The sequence below is a fragment of the Gopherus flavomarginatus genome, chromosome 9, assembly GCF_025201925.1.
Source record: "Gopherus flavomarginatus isolate rGopFla2 chromosome 9, rGopFla2.mat.asm, whole genome shotgun sequence".
In the NCBI taxonomy this organism is placed as follows: Eukaryota; Metazoa; Chordata; order Testudines; family Testudinidae; genus Gopherus; species Gopherus flavomarginatus.
In genome coordinates this window covers 47857463-47883160 of record NC_066625.1, presented here as the reverse complement: position 1 = coordinate 47883160, position 25698 = coordinate 47857463, and the positions used below count along the sequence as shown (strand labels likewise).

At 50.2% G+C, this 25698-nt stretch overlaps 2 protein-coding genes across 2 annotated transcripts in view; both read right to left on the bottom strand.

The window, feature by feature from the left end:
• The window catches only part of NPTN (neuroplastin), a 112233-nt gene extending 92560 nt beyond the window's left edge, over window positions 1-19673 (bottom strand). Inside the window, exon 1 of the mRNA XM_050968450.1 lies at window positions 19477-19673. Coding sequence (XP_050824407.1) covers window positions 19477-19564 — 88 coding nt within the window. The 5' untranslated portion in view covers window positions 19565-19673. The remainder of the gene's footprint in view (window positions 1-19476) is intronic.
• LOC127058429 (myb/SANT-like DNA-binding domain-containing protein 2) overlaps window positions 1-25698 on the bottom strand; it is a 606575-nt gene that overhangs the window by 541723 nt on the left and 39154 nt on the right. The gene's annotated exons all lie outside the window — the stretch shown is intronic.

Sequence of the window (25698 nt, the reverse complement as noted above, 5' to 3'; positions counted from 1 at the left end):
ATCTGTCTGGGAATTGGTCCTGCTTTGAGCAGGGGTTTGTCCCTTCCAACCCTGATATCCTATGATCGGGCTGCTCATTAAGGAAAGCTCTTGCAGAAACAGAGTCTCCGTGTTGCTCCATTAAAGTTTATCATCTTTTTAGGTGATAAAAATGGACTTTTCTTTATGGAAATGCCCAGGGCTGCTAGAAGATGGATCAGAAACTACAATCGCCAGCTTGACTTCCTGGCAGGAGCAGCCTACCAAGAGCTAGTCACCCAGATAGGAGAAAACTGTGTACCTCTGATGTCTCATTTGGGCTGCCACCACCAAGAAAACTTTTGTAAACACTCTGGATGCTGTCACCAACCCAAAGATAAAGACTCTGAACTGGAGATGTTCTTGTCCAACCACAAGCAGAAGGAATGCCCTGTGGAGTGATGAATGTCTAATATGAAAGTACGTGTCCATCATGTCAAAAGCCCTGAACCACATCACCTCCTGCAGGGAGGGGATTATGGATGCTAATGTAGCCATCCTGAATTTCAACTTTCAGATAAAGATGTTGAGCTTGTCAAAGGTTCAGAATGGGTCTCCACCCTCCGTCTTTTTTTGGAGACTAGGAAATACAGAGAATAGAACCCTCGCCCTTGATAGTGAGCTGAGACATGCTCTATTGCATGGAGAGAGTCTGCCTCTTGCGGAAGAATCATCTCATAAGAGTCGTCTCAAGAGGAGGACTGGGAAGGGGGTTTGTGAGAGGGGAAGAGTATGAGATGGCCCCCAAAAGGTGATGGGAGAAGAGGAGGGTTGCAGATGGGTCTTAACCAAGATGCCAAAAGTAGCCATTTGCAGGTGGCTGGGAATGGGTAGAGGTCGTGGTTGTAGAGGGGACAAAGAAGCAAGGTCTCTGAACATTTTGACATTGCCACGGGGGCTCGGCTGCACACTGGTAGTAGAACACATGATACTCCTGGAGGAATTCTGCTCCAAAAAATTAAAAACAATACAGACAAAAAAAGATTCAGGAAATGTTTGACAAATAGATTCCTTACTAGGCACATTAATACAGAACTCTGAACAATAATTCATTTAAACTACAATACAGAACTGTATTTCCCACACGATTAGAAGCCGTGTAAAGATTTGGGGGAGTAGGGATAATGGAGGAATTGAGGGAGAGGGAAGTAAATTGCTGGGAAGGAGCCTGGGTGTGAACTTGGAGGGTTGTTGGGCATGAGTGGGAAAAATATGGAACACGGCTTATTTTTTTTGGACGGGGGGGTGGATTGTTAGGGAGATTCCCTCATGCAGACCCTGGCTGACCCCTAGTCTGTCCCGTTCAGTCAGGCACATGTGCCCCTACCCCCATGTGTTCCTGCATCCCCTGTCCACATGTGTCCCACCACGCCCACTTGGACACCCACTCCTCCCATCCCCATGTGTCCCTGCACATCCTCAAGTATCTGTGTGCCCCACCCAACCACTCCCTTCCCCGTGTCCCTGTACCCCCTCCTCCTGTCCCAATCTGTTTCTGTGCCCCCACTCAGCCACTCTCTGTCCCTATGTAGCTCTGCATCCCCTCCCCCATCACCATGTGGCCGTGCACTTCCCTCCTCCCTCTGGTGCTGTGCCTCCACTCTCATTCAGCCCTAGCCCCAGTCTGTCCTCCCCTACTAGCCCTTATCAGCCCAACAGACATGCTTCCTCCACCCCCACCCCCACCCGCAGCAGCCCAACACTGTCTTTCCCCATAGTCCCTGTCTCCCAACCTGGCCTGACAGGCACTGCAAAGAAGGCAGGCTCTTTCTCTTCCCTAGCTGGCCGGGAGCTGTTGCTGTGTTCGATGGCCACAGTGCCCTTTGGTAGGCAAAAGGCAGAGCTGCAGCAACATTTCAGCAGAAGCTTTTTTTCTGCAAAAAAGAAAAAAAAATGTGCAACTCATTAATTATGCACACATGCAGTAACACAAAATTCCCCCAGGAGTAATATGAGGTGGTGGTCTTGATTTATAGGTTTGTCTCAAGTGTTTCCTCCTCAGGACTGGAGTGTAGATCCCAAGGGTGCGTACAGTCAAACTCAAGTCTTTTAATGCATGTTGGGACTTGTCTGTTTGCTTGACTCGTCAAAAGGAAGGTCCTGAATGGTGTTCTGGACCTCCCTAAGGAAACCCAATGATTGTAACCAATAATCTCTCCTTGTGACTATACCAGTGACCAGTTCTCTGGATGTTGTATCTGCTGCATCCACTGCAGACTGAAGATATGTTTTAACCACTAACTTGCCCTCCTCTTTGAAGGACTAATATTGAGCTCTCTCCTCAGGGAGGAGCTGGTCCTTAAAGCCTGTTAACCTGGAATAGTTGTTAAAGTCATATTTCCCTAACAAGACCTGATATTTAGCAACACAGCTCCCTTAGTGAGGACAAAATAGCACTTCTCAGCTCTTTTAGGTGTGGGGAACCAGGATGCTGGAGTATGCCAGACCATTTAGCCAGTTCCATGAGGGCGTCATCAACAGGACAGGCCACCTTATATGGTGCTGTAGTTTGCAAAACATCCAGGAGCCAGTGTTGTGGGTCCTGAACATCCTCCAGTGATATCTCGAGGTCACTGGAAATTCTTTGCCATAGCTCCTAGTACTGCCTATAGTCATCTGATAGACACAGAGAGGAAGGAGCAACTTGGGAGACAAGGACAAGACTTCTGTTGGTACCACAGGTACCTTTAGATCTGGGTCAATATCTTCCTCCTCATACACTGATGGATCTGGTGGGTGCCAAGAAGAAGTGTGGTAAGATTCATGGGTGGGTCCCAGGCATCTGCCATAGGGATATCACAGTGCCTAATAAGGAAAGAGGGGTAAACCATTTGTGGGGGACTGCGTGGTACTGGGTACCAGCAGTCCCTGGGGAAGTCTTTTCTGGAGAGAGAGCGACCATAACTCCTTGATTTCCTGTCAGGGCTCAGCTCTCTCCAGGGAGATACAGGAGTAGCCAGCACGTCTGATTTGTCCAAATCTGAAATCTGCTCCCCTTGTAATGGCGGGGTCGTCAGCACCAGGGCTTCTCCTGCTTGATGGCTGGAGAGGAGGCAGTTCCTGAGACACCAAAGTAGTATCATGCTCCAGTGCAGTAATGCAAGAGTCATCAACAGCTCTTTCTTCCTGAACACTTTACCCTCCAGCCTGGTGATTTTCCAGCACTGCTGCACACAAAGGCTCACCCAATCTTGACAGGTTTAGGGAGGGACCGCATCCTTGATAGAGAACTCTCCTTGTGACCATGAGAATGCCCCCTACTCTCATGGAAAGCCTTGGAGAAAGAATCCTTGTGCTTAGGTGGTGAAAAATCTGCTCCTAAGCATGTTCTTTGAGGAGCGCTGCTCATCTGTTGAGGCCAATGTACCGGAAAGGGTGGGAAGAGGTCTCCCTGACCCAGACCAGAGAGTGGCCTCATAGCCTTCTCCATCAGGTGTTTTCCTTAGGCAAAGCTTTGTGAGCTCTTGGTGGAAATGAATGACCAGTACAGCACTTTGCAGAGATATGCATCTCACCCAAGCAGTAGAGGCAGCATTGGTGATCACCACGGACAGAGAAGTTGTGAGGGCAAGAGAGACAGTTCCTGGACCCCAGGACCCTGGGCATAGTCCCAGACCACAGGAAGGAAGTCCCCAGCAGGAGAAAACAAGATACACTAACAATACTATAAAACTCTAAATACACTAATACAAGGTGTAGATGTATAAAGAGTACTTACAGATTTATAGATTCTATCAAAAAAGCGGGAGCAATCTGAGGACGCAGGATTCCAACTCAGATCATGCAGCGGTAAGAAGGAACTGGAGAGGTGTTGGCCCTCTGATGACCTCGGTCGGGAGCATGAGGACACCTACTGGGCACGCGCAGGCCAACAGACACTGCTTTTTAGAATTTCTGGACTCAGGTACAAGGCACACATACGTACCAACATGTGGAATACACATAGGAACCAGCCAGACCACCATCTCATGTTACTTCTGGGGAAATTCTGTGCTACTGCATGTGTGCATAATTAATGAGTTGCACTTTTTTTTTTTCCAGAAAGAAAGCTTCTGCTGAAATGTTGCTGCAGCTCTGCCTTTTGCCCACCAAAGGGCACTGTGGCCATTGAACACTATAACAGCTCCCGGTCAGCTAGGGAAGAGAAAGAGCCTGCCTTCTTCGCAGTGCCTGTCAGGACAGGTTGGGAGACAGGGACTATGGGGAGAGACAGTGTGCAGCTGCTGCGGGTCTGGGTGGGGGTGGAGGAGGCATGTCAGATGGGCTGATAAGGGCTAGTAGGGGAGGACAGACTGGGGCTAGGGTTGAATGGGAGTGGAGGCACAGCAAATGAACTATGACATTTAGTTATCTCGCTACGTAAACACACTTGTATCTCTGAAGATAAAGCAAGGGGTTAAGAAACATGAGGAAGGGAGTGAGAGAACATTTAGAGGGGAAACAGCAAGGAGTCTCATATCAGTGTCCGAGGATCTCTGCTGAGGCTACTTCTCATGTTTGCTCCTGACAGCCTGAGTTTCTACACATCCCCTGCCAGAAGGGAAGAAGTTTCACTCTGCATAATTCTGGGTCCAAGAGGAACTGAAGATATGCAACATATTGTACACGAGGTCTCATTTACAAAGGAGCAAACCGGACATATATTATGTAGCACTCTGGTGGGGCAAATTAGAAACACTGCAGCAACTTCTTTTCAGCTAAAAAAGGGATTAAATATGAAAGTGAATCATCACGACAGTTGTTATTTAGTTCAATATTAAATTCAAGTTTGTATTGTCTTCACATTGAGTTGAGCAAATGTGACAGTTCACACCTCAAAGTAGTTAAGTCAGACTGTCTGCTGATCCAAGAAGAGATCATTACATCGCTTTACACTCCATTCATATTTCCAAGGTTATTTTCAAAACCACAAGGGGCCAGAAAATTTTATAAATGAAAGGCTAGATTATGGAGCACAATACTGTGGCAAATTCCACACTTGCAGAATCACAGAGTACAGTATACTCTGACTGCATCAGTGGTGCCATATTTATTCTTGTCAAATAGGCCCACTGGATACTATATAGAGGCTGTTAAAGACCAAAATGCAAGTAACAAAGCTTCATGGTAACAAGCCCATCTCAGACAGCAAACATCCTGGCTTGTAGAAAGAAGCGGGTACAGGAATGTTTAACAGAAAATATGTGGCAGTAGGTTAGGGAGTGAAGTTTTTACAACACCATAACATTCTCACAATTGTTCCATTTGGTACCCAATCCTTCACTGCAGGTTATAGAACAGTCAGCAGAAAGGGAAGTGGAACAAAGTTCATATATTTCTGAAAGAGCAGACGGAGAGATGATAGCACCAAACTATAAAGAAAAAGGTGAAGGAAAGATGGAGAGCAATGAAAAGAGGGTTGTAAAGCCATGTCCAGAACAGAAAGAGCCCCAACATTTAAAAATATATATATTAAAAAAACAACAGCAGCTGGAAAAAGTCATCTAAGCATAAATAAAAACAAAAAGCATAAATATATCAGAAGGAGAGTTTGATTAAAGCAACATTAAAGGAAGAATAATTTAAAAGAAGTGTGTGAAAGCAGGAGAATCAAGAAAGAGAGATGGTTAGAAACTAAAGATTGCTGCCACCAAACCCCACAAAGGTGTAATGTAAAAATCAAGATGTTAGATATTTAGTATGTGATCTTTTACAGGCATTTGTTCTTATAAGAAATATGAAGAACTTCTACAGACATTAACAGCAGTACCTCAGTTGAAATTTCATCTGAAACATTTGAAGTCCTAATCTGGATGTCTGTAAAATGTATTTTAATTGGGGAAATCCAAGGAAACAGACTTGTCTAGAGTAATTAAGATGAGTGCTAGAAATTAGATACATGACCTTAATGTCACAGGTTGAATCTAAGACCTTAATGCAAATGGGGATGCGGGGGAGGGGAAGAGACAGGATTAGGTTCAGAATGACTTAAAGCATAATTAGCATATGACTATTTGAACATTAAGCCCCTAAGATATGATTGCTAGTTTATAACTAAGATAAATCTGAAATTAAAAATTCTTGCACAAGTCATATGATCCCATATTTACTTTTCTAGTTTTAATTTTGTTTCAAATTTTGTTTACTAAAACAAGCAGTGCCCTAATTAGCCGCTGTCTCAATTTTGTTGAAGCCTTCCATTACAGGTGCATTGGTGGGAGCGAGCCATTAAGCAAAACAGCTCAGAGCATTAGTAATACTAATGGGATATGGAGCCTTTTTGGCTTCAGATGTTCAAATCTAGCCAATTTAGTGGCAACTGAAAACATTTGCCATCTGATGACTCTTCTTAGGCCTGCACAAAATTAGCTGGTGGTCTTCTTGGGTATGTCTACATAGCCCATGGAAGCAAGCCTCCAATCCCAGGTCAACCAACAAAGGAAGCAAGACTTGCACTGGGGCTTTAAAAATAGCTGAATAGACAATGCTTTGAATTTGCAGCTCAAGCTCTGAAGCCTAAGGAGAGAAATCGGCTTCAGAGCACTATCTACACAGCTATTTTTAGAGGGCTAGCATGAGCTCCTCTACCCGAGCCTGTTGACCTGGGCATGGAGGCTCACTTCTGCAGGCTGTGTAGACACACTCAAGTTCCACGCAAACAGGTATCCACACTGAAACACTAACACAAACTGAAATAATTGGCACGGTTAGTCTCCAAAGACAAGCATTCTATAGGCATCAAGAATGAACCATACCAACCCTTAAGAGGTCCTTCCTAGTGGGAATTAAAGCACATTCGCAATTTGGGAGTGTGGTGCAGAGAACCGTGTATTACTAGTGCGTGTGTTCTGCGGACATAAAACTATCCTTTCCAGTACTATCACTCCAACACCAGCACTAAGCTTTTTCACCATCACTAAACTTTAATAATAATAAAAGATCTTTCTGATCATCTTTTTAAAAATGGAGCATGCACAATTGCACCACTTGTCTCTGGTCTCTTTAGACCGCTCCTGAGAAATACCTGTATTCTTTTCCCCAATACCAACCCAAAACAATCCCAGATCTGAACTTTGTTTGCTAGCACAACACTCGCCTCTCAACTGATATGTTACATTTGCTGCCAAGCTGCATAGTGTGTAACAAAGTTATTGTATGTCACATTTTAAAGTGTAAAAATGTAGCAACATTTTATCAAACCAATGCTTACCTCTATTTACTGCATCTGGTGCCATTAAAGGATACTGGAGAGAAGATTTTCAAAGGCACAAAGGGCAGCTGGGTACCTAACTCCCATTAACTTTTCACGAGACTTTCATGCCCAACTGCTCTGGGACCTGAAAATATCCCAAGAAGTCCCTCTTTCCTGTCAAACAAGTAACTCTACCTAATACAGTTCATCATCCTTAGAACTGGGGAACTCACCAGCTAGCCAGCCTTGCAATTACAGCAAAGGAGATTACAAGAAACCCAGTACAGAACGCAATACCCCAATTTCCTGGATGCAAGCCCTGAACAAATCAACATGTCCATTCTGACCTTCTCATTCACTTCCTGCAGAGATTAAGACAGTTTAACTGTCTAAGTAAACCCTCTCTACTGATGGATCCCAGATTCAAGAGTTTTCAGTTACCAAACTGTTCTACAAACATAGCATAATCCATCATGCTAAGAATATTAAAAGGTTTGCTTTTGTGATTCTGTCTTCGTGGTTTTGCCTTAATTGGTAACTATCTGGTTTACAGTACAGCTGCAATTTCCACATTCATTACTTCATTTCATTATAAGAAATTCAAATGGAAGAGTCTCACCAATAAAAATTAGAGGAACTCTATCAAAATACTTGGAGTCCCAAATTTAGTCTGCTGTATCTGAATATCCTTTAGTGTGCTGTTTACCCTTTGCTTCCTCTGCTTGATCTACCTCAATGTCTCTTTCAAGCCCTCCTTGATCCCCATCAGAATGTTTTCCAAGCCTCTCCATTTCACTAAAACTGTTCTGACACACCAACAGTCTAAGACTTCATCCTAATTTGCCATTTCTTTGCTGCCTTAGGCACTTTGCTTTCCTCCACACTCTATTCCTGGTTTCCAGAACTGTGCTCTTATCTTGCTGACCATCTCCCTTAATAGCTGGCTCCTCACTCTTCCTCCTATCAGCTGGCATTCCCAGGATTCTGTTCTTGGTCCTCTCTTTATATTTCACGACAGCCACCTTCATCTACTCCCATTATTTGAAATACAAGCTTGATACTGATGATTCCTAAGTCTACCTCTCTAACCTTGACATCTCCTCTCAGCCAAAATCTCACATCACTATCTGCTTCAAACTTGTGACGTTCAACTGCCTTCTAAACCATTTTTCCCCAAAACAAAATTTGTTTCCATCCTGTCCTGCCCTCTGCTTTTTTCCTCTTCTCTATTGACACCTCTAGTCTTCCCCGTCTCCCAGACCATACTCTTAATGTAATCAGGCTTCCCTCCTCCACCAAATCCTGTTTCTTGCTAAATCCTGCTGATCCTGTTTCTATAATAGCACCAAAATCTTCTCTTTCCTCACTCAGATCATTGCTAAAAAATACATTTTGTTCACATTGTGGATCTCTCTCACCTCGATCATTTAAAACTCTCTAACCTCTGCCTTTCGCCTCCTCTTCTTTCTGTCATAAATACTGCAACTACAATGACCATCCCCTTCCTCTGATCAAATCAGCCCCTTCCTTGAATTTCCCATTGACTTCTCATCTTAATCCAATTTAAGATACTCATTTACAATGCCCTACATCAGGGGAGGGCAAACTACAGCCCGGGGGCCACATCTGGCCCTCTAGACATTTTAACATGGTCCTTGAGTTCCCACCAGGCAGCGAGGTTCGGGGCTTGCCCCGCTCCGGTGCTCCAGCCAGGGTGTGGGGTAGGGGGCTTGCCCCGCTCCGCACGGCTCCAAGAAGCAGTGGCATGTCCCCCCTCTGGCTCGTATGTGCAGGGGCAGCCAAGGGGCTCCACACGCTGCCCCCGCAGCTCCCATTGGCTGGGAACCATGGCCCATGGGAGCAGCAGGGGCAGCACCTGTGGACAGGGCAGAGCATAGAGCCACCTGGCTGTGCCTCCACGTAGAAGCCGGAAGGGGGACATGCTGCTGCTTCCAGGAGCTGCTTCAGGTAAGCATTGCTTGGAGGCTGCACCCCGATCCCCCTCCTTCCCTCCAAACCCCTCGTTCCGAGCCTGAAGCACCCTTCTACACTCCCAGCCCTCATCTCACCTCCCCCCCCTGCCCTGCACCCTAATTTCCAATTTTGTGAGCATTCATGGCCCGCCATACAATTTCTATACCCAGAGGTGGCCCTTGGGCCAAAAAGTTTGCCCACCCCAGCCCTACCTGTCTGCCCCAATTCTATGCCCCTCATCCCACATCTTGCACTCTTCCCAATATGTTTACTTTACTCCATATTTAGCTTTCTTCGCTCCTCTCAACAGCACCTTCCGTCATGTTGTTCCCCCATACCTGAAACAGCCTCAAACTTCCATTGCCTGCCAAGAGCCCTCTCCCCACTTTCAAACTCTTCTCTTCAAGCACCCCTGCTGCTCGTCAGCAATGAACCCCACATTCTCCTTTGCTTAAAATGCGCTCTCATTTTTCTTGTATTTGTTTTCTTTCTTAAAGAGTAAGCTCTTCAGGTAACGGAATATGTATTAATCAAAGTTAGGAAAACCATACGTACAATACAGCACTATATAAATGTGCTTTTAAACATTATATCTGGATATGGGACAACTTTACTTTAGTGAGGAAGAGGGTAATTTGCTTTTCCCATCCCATCAGATCCAGTATATATTTAAAAAGCAAACATCACATAGTATAGGTCCTACATCAAGAGATTAGTGTATGTGCTTTCTAAATCCAGGAGAGTGTACGTACATTGATTTATGATTACTGATCCTTGGACTGATTAAAATCAGCTTTTTTTTTTTAAGTTTATTTCCAGCTTAAAAGTACAACTTTAAAGACGAGCTGAGTGTATTTTAATGAACTACCTAATTAACTAAAAAACCTAGGTATTTATACAACATGGAACTTTATAGCCAAATAAGATATGGCCCTGCCCTGAACAGCTTCAGTTGAAAAGCAAATTAAAACGTGTGGTTGAGGAAGAGAACGACATAGTTTCCAACAATAAGCAACTGGTTGCTTTGGACAGTATCACAAGCACTTTGAGGGTTCTTCAAGGGGCTTCTAGGCACAGGAGCCACAAGGAATAAAGCCCAGAAAGTGAAAGGAGACAAAGTGGAGGTTAAGTAAGACATGTGGTTTGGGTGCAACAAACCAAGATTGCCAATGAGAAACCCAAGAGTCAAGCTATATGAGCTCTGAAAGACAAGACTTGAATTTGATATAGAAACCAAAAGGAAACCACAATGAATGAATCTGAAGAGGAGATGGACACCAATCTAGTGATGCAAAACATTTTTTTCTATGGACAGTAGAGGCATGAGGTATGGGGACAAGGCTACAATAGTAGAGATGGGATCCAGTTATGGTTCAAGTAACAATTTTAAAGCAACGTTCAGTGGGATTTAAAGATAGGATTGGCATGGGTGAGAAGAGAAGAATCAGAAGTGTCTATGCTTGTGAACCAGAAAGGATGGTGGAAACTACTAGCCCTTGGTATGCAAGAAAAGGCGTTCCGATTAACCAGCACCAGTGGTAAAAAGCAACCGAGAGGGCAGAGAGCTGGTGGCACCTGATATACCGACGCATGAGTGTGGCACTCAAGGGAGCGCCACAGCTGGCCCTACAGATACCACTAAGTCAAAAATCTCTGACGACCGCGCACATGTGCACACGCACACCTAGAATGGAATTAAATGTGTATTTTGAATAATAAAGAGAAACACAGGATACAGCACAACTGGGAAGTTGTTTCCGAACACAATTTCTCAATACATCTATTTACATCAATCCATGATGAAAATCCACAATTGTTGTGACACAGTGCACCCCCTCATCTCATTCATAATTAAAAAACATGGCAATCACTCCCCAAGCCCCCATTCATTGCATATAGTGACAGTTCCTCATTTATTGTTAACATTGTTATACAAACACATTCAGAAACATACTACTCTCCCTCTTCCATTGGCCCATGCAAGTCCATAATATGGGAGCACAGACCATCCCTGATTTGTTGTCCAGGCAGATCCTGCTCCAGACTGTGACAGATGAACCTTCTGGCTGAGTGTACCAGTTTGGCAATCCATTACTGTCAGATGTGCATTCAGAGGCAAATGGCTCACCTTTGGTTTCACAAAGCTTGTGAAGAACACAGCAAGCCACAGTAATGCAGACAGCACTGATTCCACTGGAATCCAAGCACTTCTGTAAACGGTACCCTGCCAAATATACATTCAACAACCATTCTACCTACTGAGAGTGTAATTAAGCCTTTGTTTGCCAGGCCGCCTGAGATCAGGATATGACTTCATAAGCCAAGGCAAAAGGGGATAGGCAGGGTCCCTAGAAATAACAATGGGGACAGTAACTCCATTTATGACAATGTCATTTGATGGAAACAGCGTCCCAACCTGACCACAGAGATAGATCCCAATCAGCGGAAAACCCTAGCATCATGAACTTTTCCAGTACAGCCCATGCTGGCATCCATAAGTCAGCTTCTATGGTCCACAAGGGTCTGCATATCAATGGAGTAGTATCCTTCACAGTTTATGTACTCACATGAGCCTTCAGGAGGGTAAACTACGGGTAAATAAGTTCCATAAACGGCCCCAGCATAGTTTGGAAACCGCATTCTCTCAAACCTAGTAGTTACTTCAGAGATATTGTTTAAGCCCACCACCTCTGGTTAAATCACATGCCTGATGACAAAGGTTTCTGAGGCAACCACTTTACCCACAGCTGTCTTTCTAACATCAAAATGGATAGCAACAGACTTGTAGTAGTAGTCTGGGGTAGACAGTTTCCTGATGGTTAAAGCCCCCTGCTTCTGGGCAGGCAAGGCAGCCTTCATGCATGTCATGACGCTGGAGAGCTGTGGCAAACTGCTCACATGGCTCCAGAAATGTAGCTTTCTGTCTGAGAAAGCTCTGGACCACTTCAGATCATCTCAGGTTTGCATGACAATGTGATCCCAGAAGTCTGTGCTTGTGGCCCTGCTCCAGAAGTGCTGGTCTACGTAGGAGGTATCAGCAGCTACACCAGGAGTCACAAGCAGCATCAGCCACATCGAGTTTGCCATGTCTGCATACTCCTCCTTCTCCAAAAGATGCCTTCAGTAGGGTCATAAAACACCATCTAAATATCCATCAGTGTCTCACAGATGCTCTGTACATATTCTAACAACCAAGACAAGTTCTTCAAATGGTAACTCTTCCATGTTGCTGAGTGTGTGCAGACCCAAAAGACAGCACGGCAGAATATGTTGGCAGGCTGTGACAACTTCCTGCGAGGTGTGAGGCAGACAGTCAAGTTTTCCCACACTGCACCACAAACAAAGAGCTAAAGCAGCTACAGCTGGAGAGGGCACTAGGAAGCTCAGGATAGGCTAGTTTGACTCAGGTCTGTGTAATGCAGTGTCGACACCTAAGTATGAGTGAGAGACCTGAGTTCAGAAATTCTAAACCTAGGGTCAATATTTAGTGTGGACAACCAAGTTCAGGCTTGCAATCACTGAACTAGTGGGCTTGAGTCCCTCTGACCCTTAGCTTACATTGCGGAGTAGACATCCACTCAGTCTTGCAAAACCTGACAAGTTTCTCTCAGGTATTCCCAGCATGAAAGTTTAAATTGCAAGAATGTCAATTTCTCTAAATGCTTCAAATTTGATAGGTTTTTAGAATCTTCATACACGATCTTAAAAAACACTTGAATAATTTAAAATTCTATTGGAGCTTTATAGGAATAATAGATTATTATTCCCCATTTATTTAAAGAGGACATTTCACAGTAATTTTTTTTTAAGTTCAGCATACCAATAAATGACAATCTTTTTTCTGAGACAGAAAGCAGAGATTTGCTTGTCTGTGGCCATTCAAAACTCCATAGCATTTTTGGAGGAGGAAGTTGTTTCATCAAAATACGGTGGCAATGTCTTCTTCAATTTCAACAGCTATGCTACTTTTAACTTCCTGTCCTAAACTCTTACAGTGTTTCACAGTGCACAACAACACTGTAACCTTTTACTACAGGGGTGACTAGGTTTCAAATAGATAGTGCGATTCCTAGGTATAGTCCGTAAAACATTTTGGGATCCTTCAGCATGATAGGCATGAATACAATATTGTATTTAAAAGTCACATTTTTAAGCAAGTTGTCATCAAACTGAAAATACTTAAGTAGACCTATTCAGGTTGTACAGTGATTTGTTTTTGCTGCATTTTTAAGTCACTGATCTTTGATTTTATTAGTGGCAATGCACATTCTTTAAGAAACAAACCCGTTTTCTTCTATGACATTAAGGCTATAGCTGCCATGCCACTAAAAGTTATGTAGTGCTGTTTGTCGGCTCTTCTGCCAAACAAACAAACTTCCACCCCCAATGAACCGCATTCGCATTGTCTGCAGGAGTGCTCTATTCACAATGGTGCTTGTCATGGCAAAACTTTTGCCTTTTGGAGGGAGAGGCAGCTAACACCTCTGAAAGACAAAAGTTTTGTCGTTCAATTGCCAGTGTAAACATAGCCTTACTGCAGAGTTCAACTTACTTATCTACATTTCCTGCAGCTGAGCACGACCTCAAGGCATCTCTCTAACCTATTAAATACTGGGACAACCATCATTTATTCCAATTGAAAGGTTGGGGTGGGTGTGTGCTAAGTAATAAATATTCTAATTAATGATCTTAGTCTACTCCAGGGGTAGGCAACCTATGGCACGTGTGCCGAAGGCAGCACACAAGCTAATTTTCAGTGGCACTCACACTGCCCGGGTCCTGGCCACCGGTCAAGGGGATCTGCATTTTAATTTAATTTTAAATGAAGCTTCTTAAACATTTTTTTAAAAAATTATTTACTTTACATACAACAATAGTTTAGTTATATATTTAGACCTTCTAAAAATGTTAAAAAGTATCACTGGCACACGAAACCTTAAATCACAATGAATAAATGAAGACTCAGCACACCACTTCTGAAAGGTTGCCAACCCCTGGTCTACTCCATCCAAACACCACATGCCTGAACGAGGATTCTAGTTCTGTGACTAAAAAGACTTGCTTTATGCTAATTCCTGATACTACCTGGCTAGCTAGGCCTTTATGTCAGCAACAGAAATCATGATCAGTGCACTACAGTGCTAAACACTTCAGCCTAACCCCAGCTTTATGTCAACATTCACTAATCTGAAGACCAGTACTCACTGTCACAAAGCAAACATTTATGCTGCAGATCTGCATGCAGTCTATACAGATTTATATCCAATCCCATCATTCTACATCCTGCCTGTCATTTCTATGAAGTAACAGCTACAAGCATATGGCCCATTTAACTCAATGCTCCCCTCACTTCACTCACATAAAACAGAAAACATGACAGATAAACCCAATAGAGATGACACCTGGAAAGTAATCTGACCACAAGAGTCAGACAGCATTTCTCTGACAGAAGGGAGGTCAGACTTATCCACAGCATATTCCAACCAGCATTTTTACAGGGATCTCAGGAAGTTAGCTGCCTATTCCCCACTGAATTAGACACCTAACTCCCTTAGACTGTCTTAAAAATCCTAGCTTCTAGCTTTGCACATTTTTGGTCATGCAGGAAAGCCTACAGTATTCATCCACTTTAAATGGGTTCTGAACGTTTGGGAGGATTTTTAGCCGCATAAGATTCAGCAGTGCTGTCATCTCTTCTGTTTTCAGCCTTCCAAACTGTATAGATTAAAGATTTCATATCTTCTCCAAGTGTCCATTCATTGATTTATTTGGCAAAGGTTCTCAGATAAGCATGTTAAGGGATCTTCACTAGTTATTCTAAATCAATAATTCGTAGGAGGCATGTCAACGGAACTGACCTATGTTGACAAGATAATAGTAGCATTCCTCTGCAAAGTAAATGCTAAAAACAATAACCTTTGCAAGCCAGAAGAAAACACTGAAAACCAGTGACTTATAGTTAGGGCTATGATTTTGTCATGGAGGTCATGGAATCCATGACTTCCAGAGACCTCCGTGACTTGAGCCCCGGTGCCTGGGAGTTGCAGGGTCCCCCATCACCGCTGGCAGCTGGGAACTGCGGGGGCCCCGAGCTCCCACCCAGGGCAGAGGCAGGGGTACCGTGCAGCTCCCAGATGGTGGGGCTCCTGGAAACTTCTGGGGGCTGCCCTGCAACTCCCGGTCCCCCGCTGGCGCTCTGTAGTACGGAGATGCCGCAGACAGCAGGGGTTCCCTGTAGCACAGAGACGCCATGGGCGGAGGGGGAACCCCAAAGCTCCAAGCCAACGCAAGCAGCAGGGTTGTGCTTTGGCACCAAGCCACCGCAGGTGGCAGGAGCGTCCCAAGCTTGGAGCCACCAGCATTGGGGAGACCTTGTAGCTCCGAGCCAGGCCCTGTATGGAGCCTGAAGCTCCCCATTTTGTCATGCATATTTTTGGTAAAAGTCATGGACAGGTCACTGGCTTCCATGAATTCTTCTTTATTGCCTGTGACTTTAACTAAAAATATGCATGACAAAATCGTAGCCTTACTTATAGTAAGCGATTGCCTTCCTTTTAGATCTATATTTCAAAAGGTGCATAGATCCACAGTCTCATCTTTCTGCACTAAAACCCCTAAGCCCTACAGCATTTATACCTTCAACTATGTCTTAATACATACTATCTACTTTTTGTGTGGTTTGCAACGGCATTAGTATACTCTTTGGGTGCAGAACCCACCTAGATACATACATCTCACCAGCTCAGCTGTTCACTAACTTATTGGTTCATGTATCACATAAAACAACTTGGGTTTTTAGTCAGTGAATCAAAAGCATCAATTATTAATTTATGTTGGTCATGTTACTCAAATTATAGAAAACAATGAAATATGTCAAATGATGTTTTGATATATTTTTACACGCCGCTAAATTAAATCAATGGCTTGATTTTTTAATTTGTCTAATTTAAATTTGAAATTCCTGCTTAATTCTAATCTGGATTATTGTTGAACATGAGCCAAAATTTACTCTGTTTACTTTTTACAAAGTTTAAAATCAAGAAAAATATTAAACATTTTGAATAACTCAGAGAAAATTTTAAAAGTGCCATTAATGAGAAAGGTGTGCTTGCTTCACAGAATATACAGTAGTTGCTATGTTAGGTGAGATACTAATAAATTTGGCAGAGGTCCAGTTGTACACTGAGGTTTGTCCTATACTTGTTTTTAATGGCAATTAGGGGAAAAAATGCTTGCACAGATACCTAGTGCTGAAGGGCATCAAAAAATCTCAAAGTTCTGTCAGGTATCAGACTAAAGTCCTCTCCTCTTCTTAACCACAAGTTACTGAGCAGCACTTTGTTAAATTCAAAATTGAGTGCCTCATCCTATGCAGTTTAATCATCTCTTCCTTTTCCTTGACAGGAAGCCATCTGGCCTGACTTCTATTATAATGAATCCCTGATTCTTACCTGGGCACCAGGAAACTTCAGTTCCAATTTACCCTTGTTCCAAGGCTTCAGGTTCCCAGACACCCTTTTCAGTTCCCTCTGAGCCAGGGAGCTCTGTCAGTCTCACTGCAGGCCCTGGCCTCACGGGACAGTCTTTCCCACAGGTCTCCTCCTGCCCTGGTTATTGGTCTGAACTCCTTCCCCCTTCATAAAAGGACTGCACAGCCCTCCTTCATGGAGCTGTGCTGTGATTCAAATACACTTCCTCAGCCCACCAGTGTCCAAGCTCCAGCCCTAGATCCTAGAGGCTCCTGTAAACTTTGGACTCTCATACTGGGCCCCTCTCCCTCCTCAGAGCTGGGCTGTGATTCAGACAGGTTCCCCCAGCACACCAATAAGAACAGTCATACTGGGTCAGCCCAATGGTCCATCTAGCCCACTATCCTGTCATCTGACAGTGGCCAGTGCCAGATGCTTCAGAGGGCATGAACAGAAGAGGGCAATTATCAAGTGATGTATTCCCTGTTGTCCAGTCACAGCATCTGGCAGTCAGAGGCTTAGGAACATCCAGAGCCTGGTTAACCGCCACTGATGGACCTATCCTCCACAAACTTATCTATTTCTTTTTTTAACCTAGTTATACTTTTGACCTTCACAACATTCCCAGGCAACAAGTTCCACAGATTGACTATGCGCTGTCTGGAGAAGTACTTCCTCTTTGTTTTAAACCTGTTCCCTATTAATTTCATTAGGTGACTCCCAGTTCTTGTGTTACATGAAGGAGTAAATAACACTTCCTTATTCACTTTCTCCAGGCCATTCATGATTGTATAGAACTCTATCATATCCCCCCTTGGCTGTCTCTTCTGCAAGCTGAACAGTCCCTATCTTTTTAATCTCTTCTCATATGGAAGCTGTTCCATACCCCCATCATGTGTTTTGCCCTTCTCTGTACCTTTTCCAATTCTAACATACCGTTTTTCAGATGGAGCAACCAGAACTGCACACTGTATTCAAGGTGTGGGTGTACTATGGCTTTATATAACGGCATTATAATATTTTTTGTCTTATTATCTTTCCTAATGGCGCCCAACATTCCGTTAGCTTTTTTGACTGCTGCTGCACACTGAGCGGAGGTTTTCAGAGAACTATCCATAATGTCTCAAAGATCTTTCTAATTCAGCTAATTCAGAACTCACCATTTTGTATGTATAGTTGGGATTATGTTTTCCAACATGCATTACTTTGCACAATCTCCCTTCTGCTTCTAGTTCCCATCCCAAGGAGCCTCCCTTCTAACTCAATGCTCCCCTGCAATTCTTCTCTCCAGGTTCTCCTCCTGAGCCTCACCTACACACTAGATGTTATCATGTTAAGGAAGTATCTACCTGATTGACAGATGGTGTCAGTTCACTGCTCCCTTCAATACTTGTTTCCTTAAAGAATCAGGTCACGGAATAGGGGCTGGTTAGCCCCAGGTTTCATCCCTTTAAAGGGGACAGAACATCCCATTACAGGGTTCCAGTTGCAACAATTTCACATACCACAATTAGGGAACCCCTGCACTAGCTTTAGGATCACGTCTCATCATGTCACATAGGTCCATCAATGGCTATTAGCCAGGATGGACAGGAATGGTGTCCCTAGCCTCTGTTTGCCAGAAGCTGGGAATGAGCGACAGGGGATGATCACTTGATGATTAACTGTTCTGTTCATTCCCTCTGGGGCACCTGGCACTGGCCACTGTCAGAAGACAGGATACTGGGCTGGATGGACCTTTGGTCTGACCCATAGGGCCATTCTTATGTTCTTATTCATTTTTATAAACTCTGCATAACCTTCCTTGAGATGTAGAGTTTCACTCGTTTAACCCAGGCTCTTGGCCCTGCTTTACACTGCCACTGTCATGCACTTAGCTGCAAACTCACACTAGGGAGATGTTATGCTATGCTAGATTTAGCACACACTATCCTTTGAGAAAACAAACAGTTTTTTCTTTATGGTGCTATCAGCGGATCTCTTTTTGGTTGCTAAGAAACTACAATTGTATTCTATTATAAATGATTTAAAGCAGCTCAGCAGATGCAGATTGAGTAGGCGGACAGAGACATTTCATTTTACCAGGAGCACCCCAAATGCTGCATAGGACATTAAATGCCTCAGAAGCTCCTTGAGACACAAAAATTCAGAAAGCAGCTGTAATTTAAAGCTATGGGTCTTGACACTGCAGACTGTATTTATCTGAAGACACTGGCCTGTCTACTGACTGCTTAAATAATATTTCCACTGCATTAAGAGGTTATGCTATTAAGAACAGATTCAAAAAGGCCATCAGAGATTTTAAGTGGAGTGATTCATTCAAGGCATTATGTTTTCACATAACTATTACCACAAGTATACTTTTTAAATTATATAGTTATATCTTGGCATTGAGTATTTAAAGTGGTAACTGCTGAACTCAGCCTCCTCCTCCCATGCCCTGCTCCGATCCCTAGACTCTCCCTTCCCTCCACTATGCTCCCAAGACCTCCCACCTCCACCTGCCCTGTTCCGCTCCCCAGCCCTCCTCCCCCATACCCTGCTCTGCTCCACAGCCCCCCTACCCTTCCTCCTCCTCCTCCCAGCCCCCCCCATCCCCGTACCCTGCTCCGCTCCCCGGCCCCCCACTCCGCTCCCCAGCCTCCCCCTCCTCAGCCCCCCCATACCCTACTCCGCTCCCCAGCCTCCCCCTCCTCAGCCCCCCCATACCCTACTACGCTCCACAGCTCCCCTGCTCCTCCTCTCCCCAGCCTCCCCTCCCCCTCCGCCGTACCCTGCTCAGCTCCACAGCCTCCCCCTTCCCAGCCCCTCCTCTCCCCAGCCCCCCGCTCCCCTCCCACTCACCGTTCTGCGCTGCGGCGGGACCCGAGATGAGGCTGGCGGCAGCCAGCAACAGGCAGGCCGCGAGGGGGAACGACCCGGAGCCCGACATCCTCCTCTCAGGCCGGACACAGCGCGACACGGCCCGAGGCGGTAGGGGAGGCGACAACGAGAAGCGATCGACTCCGTCCTTCTGCCTCCGACCTCCTACCGCAGCGCCAAGTCTCGCGAGACTTCGGAACGGGAAGAGCAAAGTTCCGCCCACTGAGCTGCCTCCTCACGTGACGCAGTCTGGGAGACATTGACTTGTGTCACGTGACAGCGCGGGCACCTAACCTGCTCGGTCAACCTACAGCAGTTGCTTACTGCCACCTCCCCTCCCCCAGCTCAGCCCCAGCATCCCTGCCGCACCCCCAACTGCCACCTCCCCTCCCCCAGCTCAGCCCCAGCATCCCTGCCGCACCCCCTAACTGCCACCTCCCCTCCCCAGCTCAGCCCCAGCATCCCTGCCGCACCCCCTAACTGCCACCTCCCCTCCCCCAGCTCAGCCCCCATCCCTGCCGCACCCCCTAACTGCCACCTCCCCTCCCCCAGCTCAGCCCCCATCCCTGCCGCACCCCCTAACTGCCACCTCCCCTCCCCAAGCTCAGCCTCCTTCCCTGCCGCACCCCCAACTGCAACCTCCCCTCCCCCAGCTCAGCCCCCCCATCCCTGCCGCACCCCCTAACTGCCACCTCCCCTCCCCCACCTCAGCCCCCATCCCTGCCGCACCCCCTAACTGCCACCTCCCCTCCCCCAGCTCAGCCCCAGCATCCCTGCCGCACCCCCTCACTGCCACCTCCCCTCCCCCAGCTCAGCCCCCATCCCTGCCGCACCCCCTCACTGCCACCTCCCCTCCCCCAGCTCAGCCCCCATCCCTGCCGCACCCCCAACTGCCACCTCCCCTCCCCCAGCTCAGCCCCAGCATCCCTGCCGCACCCCCAACTGCCACCTCCCCTCCCCCAGCTCAGCCCCAGCATCCCTGCCGCACCCCCAACTGCAACCTCCCCTCCCCCAGCTCAGCCCCAGCATCCCTGCCGCACCCCCTCACTGCCACCTCCCCTCCCCCAGCTCAGCCCCAGCATCCCTGCCGCATCCCCTCACTGCCACCTCCCCTCCCCCAGCTCAGCCCCAGCATCCCTGCCGCACCCCCAACTGCAACCTCCCCTCCCCCAGCTCAGCCCCAGCATCCCTGCCGCACCCCCTCACTGCCACCTCCCCTCCCCCAGCTCAGCCCCAGCATCCCTGCCGCACCCCCTCACTGCCACCTCCCCTCGCCCAGCTCAGCCCCCATCCCTGCCGCATCCCCTAACTGCCACCTCCCCTCCCCCAGCTCAGCCTCCTTCCCTGCCGCACCCCCTAACTGCCACCTCCCCTCCCCAGCTCAGCCCCCATCCCTGCCGCACCCCCTAACTGCCACCTCCCCTCCCGAGCTCAGCCCCCATCCCTGCCGCACCCCCTAACTGCCACCTCCCCTCCCCCAGCTCAGCCCCCATCCCTGCCTCACCCCCAACTGCCACCTCCCCTCCCCCAGCTCACCCCCCCTTCCCTGCCGCACCTCCTAACTGCCACCTCCCCTTCCCCAGCTCAGCCCCCCCCATCCCTGCCGCACCCCCTAACTGCCACCTCCCCTCCCCCAGCTCAGCCCCAGCATCCCTGCCGCACCCCCTAACTGCCACCTCCCCTCCCCCAGCTCAGCCCCAGCATCCCTGCCGCACCCCCAACTGCCACCTCCCCTCCCCAGCTCAGCCCCCTTCCCTGCCCCACCACCAACTGCCACCTCCCCTCCCCCAGCTCAGCCCCCCCATCCCTGCCGCACCCCCTCACTGCCACCTCCCCTCCCCAGCTCAGCCCCCATTCCTGCCTCACCCCCTAACTGCCACCTCCCCTCCCCCAGCTCAGCCCCAGCATCCCTGCCGCACCCCCTAACTGCCACCTCCCCTCCCCCAGCTCAGCCCCCATCCCTGCCGCACCCCCTAACTGCCACCTCCCCTCTCCCAGCTCAGCCCCAGCATCCCTGCCGCACCCCTAACTGCCGCCTCCCCTCCCCAGCTCAGCCCCCATTCCTGCCGCACCACCAACTGCCACCTCCCCTCCCCCAGCTCAGCCCCAGCATCCCTGCCGCACCCCCTAACTGCCACCTCCCCTCCCCCAGCTCAGCCCCCATCCCTGCCGCACCCCCTAACTGCCACCTCCCCTCCCCCAGCTCAGCCCCCCATCCCTGCCGCACCCCCTAACTGCCACCTCCCCTCCCCCAGCTCAGCCCCAGCATCCCTGCCGCACCCCCTCACTGCCACCTCCCCTCCCCCAGCTCAGCCCCCATCCCTGCCGCACCCCCTAACTGCCACCTCCCCTCCCCTAGCTCAGCCCCCATCCCTGCCGCACCCCCTCACTGCCACCTCCCCTCCCCCAGCTCAGCCTCCTTCCCTGCCGCACCCCCTAACTGCCACCTCCCCTCCCCCAGCTCAGCCCCCATCCCTGCCGCACCCCCTAACTGCCACCTCCCCTCCCCCAGCTCAGCCTCCTTCCCTGCCGCACCCCCTAACTGCCACCTCCCCTCCCCAGCTCAGCCCCCATCCCTGCCGCACCACCAACTGCCACCTCCCCTCCCCCAGCTCAGCCCCAGCAGCCCTGCCGCACCCCTAACTGCCACCTCCCCTCCCCAGCTCAGCCCCCCCATCCCTGCCGCATCCCCTAACTGCCACCTCCCCTCCCCCAGCTCAGCCCCCATCCCTGCCGCATCCCCTAACTGCCACCTCCCCTCCCCCAGCTCAGCCTCCTTCCCTGCCGCACCCCCTAACTGCCACCTCCCCTCCCCCAGCTCAGCCCCCCCATCCCTGCCGCACCCCCTAACTGCCACCTCCCCTCCCCCAGCTCAGCCCCCCCATCCCTGCCGCACCCCCTAACTGCCACCTCCCCTCCCCCAGCTCAGCCCCAGCATCCCTGCCGCACCCCCTAACTGCCACCTCCCCTCCCCCAGCTCAGCCCCAGCATCCCTGCCACACCCCCTAACTGCCACCTCCCCTCCCCCAGCTCAGCCCCCATCCCTGCCGCATCCCCTAACTGCCACCTCCCCTCCCCCAGCTCAGCCTCCTTCCCTGCCGCACCCCCTAACTGCCACCTCCCCTCCCCTAGCTCAGCCCCCCCATCCCTGCCGCACCCCCTAACTGCCACCTCCCCTCCCCCAGCTCAGCCCCCCCATCCCTGCCGCACCCCCTAACTGCCACCTCCCCTCCCCCAGCTCAGCCCCAGCATCCCTGCCGCACCCCCTAACTGCCACCTCCCCTCCCCCAGCTCAGCCCCCCCATCCCTGCCGCACCCCCTAACTGCCACCTCCCCTCCCCAGCTCAGACCCCTTCCCTGCCGCACCTCCTAACTGCCACCTACCCTCCCCCAGCTCAGCCCCCATCCCTGCCGCACCCCCTAACTGCCACCTCCCCTCCCCAGCTCAGCCCCCATCCCTGCCGCACCCCCTAACTGCCACCTCCCCTCCCCCAGCTCAGCCCCCTTCCCTGCCTCACCCCCTAACTGCCACCTCCCCTCCCCAGCTCAGCCCCCATCCCTGCCTCACCCCCTAACTGCCACCTCCCCTCCCCAGCTCAGCCCCCTTCCCTGCCCTACCACCAACTGCCACCTCCCCTCCCCCAGCTCAGCCCCAGCATCCCTGCCTCACCCCCTAACTGCCACCTCCCCTCCCCCAGCTCAGCCCCCATCCCTGCCGCACCCCCTAACTGCCACCTCCCCTCCCCCAGCTCAGCCCCCTTCCCTGCCTCACCCCCTAACTGCCACCTCCCCTCCCCAGCTCAGCCCCCTTCCCTGCCCCACCCCTAACTGCCACCTCCCCTCCCCCAGCTCAGCCCCAGCATCCCTGCCGCACCCCCTAACTGCCACCTCCCCTCCCCAGCTCAGCCCCCCCTCCCTGCCGCACCCCCTAACTGCCACCTCCCCTCCCCCAGCTCAGCCCCAGCATCCCTGCCGCACCCCCTAACTGCCACCTCCCCTCCCCCAGCTCAGCCCCCATCCCTGCCGCACCCCCTAACTGCCACCTCCCCTCCCCCAGCTCAGCCGCCTTCCCTGCCGCACCCCCTAACTGCCACCTCCCCTCCCCCAGCTCAGCCCCCTTCCCTGCCGCACCCCCTAACTGCCACCTCCCCTCCCCCAGCTCAGCCCCCGCATCCCTGCCGCACCCCCTAACTGCCACCTCCCCTCCCCAGCTCAGCCCCCCCATCCCTGCCGCACCTCCTAACTGCCACCTCCCCTCCCCAGCTCAGCCCCCGCATCCCTGCCGCACCCCCTAACTGCCACCTCCCCTCCCCCAGCTCAGCCCCCAGCATCCCTGCCGCACCCCCTAACTGCCACCTCCCCTCCCCCAGCTCAGCCCCAGCATCCCTGCCGCACCCCCTAACTGCCACCTCCACTCCCCCAGCTCAGCCCCAGCATCCCTGCCTCACCCCCTAACTGCCACCTCCCCTCCCCAGCTCAGCCCCCCATCCCTGCCGCACCCCCTAACTGCCACCTCCTCTCCCCCAGCTCAGCCCCAGCCTCCCTGCCACATCCCCTAACTGCCACCTCCCCTCCCCAGCTCAGCCCCCATCCCTGCCTCACCCCCTAACTGCCACCTCCCCTCCCCCAGCACAGCCCCAGCATTCCTGCCGCACCCCCTAACTGCCACCTCCCCTCCCCAGCTCAGCTCCCCATCCCTGCCGCACCCCCTAACTGCCACCTCCCCTCCCCCAGCTCGGCCCCCATCCCTGCCTCACCCCCTAACTGCCAACTCCCCTCCCCAGCTCAGCCCCAGCATCCCTGCCGCACCCCCTAACTGCCACCTCCCCTCCCCCAGCTCAGACCCCATCCCTGCCGCACCCCCTAACTGCCACCTCCCCTCCCCCAGCCCAGCCCCAGCATCCCTGTCGCACCCCCTAACTGCCAACTCCTCTCCCCCAGCTCAGCCCCCATCCCTGCCGCACCCCCTAACTGCCACCTCCCCTCGCCCTGCTCAGCCCCAGTATCCCTGCCGCATCCCCTAACTGCCACATCCCCTCCCCCAGCTCAGCCCCAGCATCCCTGCCGCACCACCAACTGCCACCTCTCCTCGCCCAGCTCAGCCACAGCATCCCTGCCGCACCCCCTAACTGCCACCTCCCCTCCCCCAGCTAAGCCCCCCCATCCCTGCCGCACCCCCTAACTGCCACCTCCCCTCCCCAGCTCAGCCCCCCCATCCCTGCCGCACCCCCTAACTGCCACCTCCCCTCGCCCAGCTCAGCCCCCCATCCCTGCCGCACCCCCTAACTGCCACCTCCCCTCCCCAGCTCAGCCCCCCATCCCTGCCACACCCCCTAACTGCCACCTCCCCTCCCCCAGCTCAGCCCCCATCCCTGCCGCACCCCCTAACTGCCACCTCCCCTCCCCCAGCTCAGCCCCCTTCCCTGCCTCACCCCCTAACTGCCACCTCCCCTCCCCCAGCTCAGCCCCCATACCTGCCGCAACCCCTAACTGCCACCTCCCCTCCCCAGCTCAGCCCCCTTCCCTGCCGCACCCCCTAACTGCCACCTCCCCTCCCCAGCTAAGCCCCCTTCCCTGCCTCACCCCCTAACTGCCACCTCCCCTCCCCAGCTCAGCCCCCCATCCCTGCCTCACCCCCTAACTGCCACCTCCCATCCCCAGCTCAGCTCCCCATCCCTGCCGCACCCCCTAACTGCCACCTCCCTTCCGCAGCTCAGCCCCTCATGTTATACCAATATAATAAAAACCAGCAGGATCTTATTAAGAAGGATAAGGCAAAGATGCCACATTTATTGTAAATATAATAATAAAGCAAAAGATAAAAGCAAACAACGCTGTTTAACTACTTATTCCTATCACTACTTATTACACACACACACACACACACACACACACACACACTCTCTCTCTCTCTCTCTCTCTCTCTCTCTCCCTCTCATATTCAGGTTCTGTGTAAGTGTTATAGTTACCAGCCTAGACTTTGCTCATGCCAAGTTACTGGCCAGGTACCTTGGTCATGAGGATGGAGCCAAGTCTGTGTCAGATGCACCTGATGCTCCTGGAGGCTGGCAGCAGAACCATAGACTAGAAGTCCTCAGTTTTTAGAGTCCATTTTTATAGGAATTAATTCCTATGTTAGTCTATGGAAACCCTTTCACATTCCTGGTGGCTCCACACTGTCTAAAGTGGCACATTCCTTCCAGG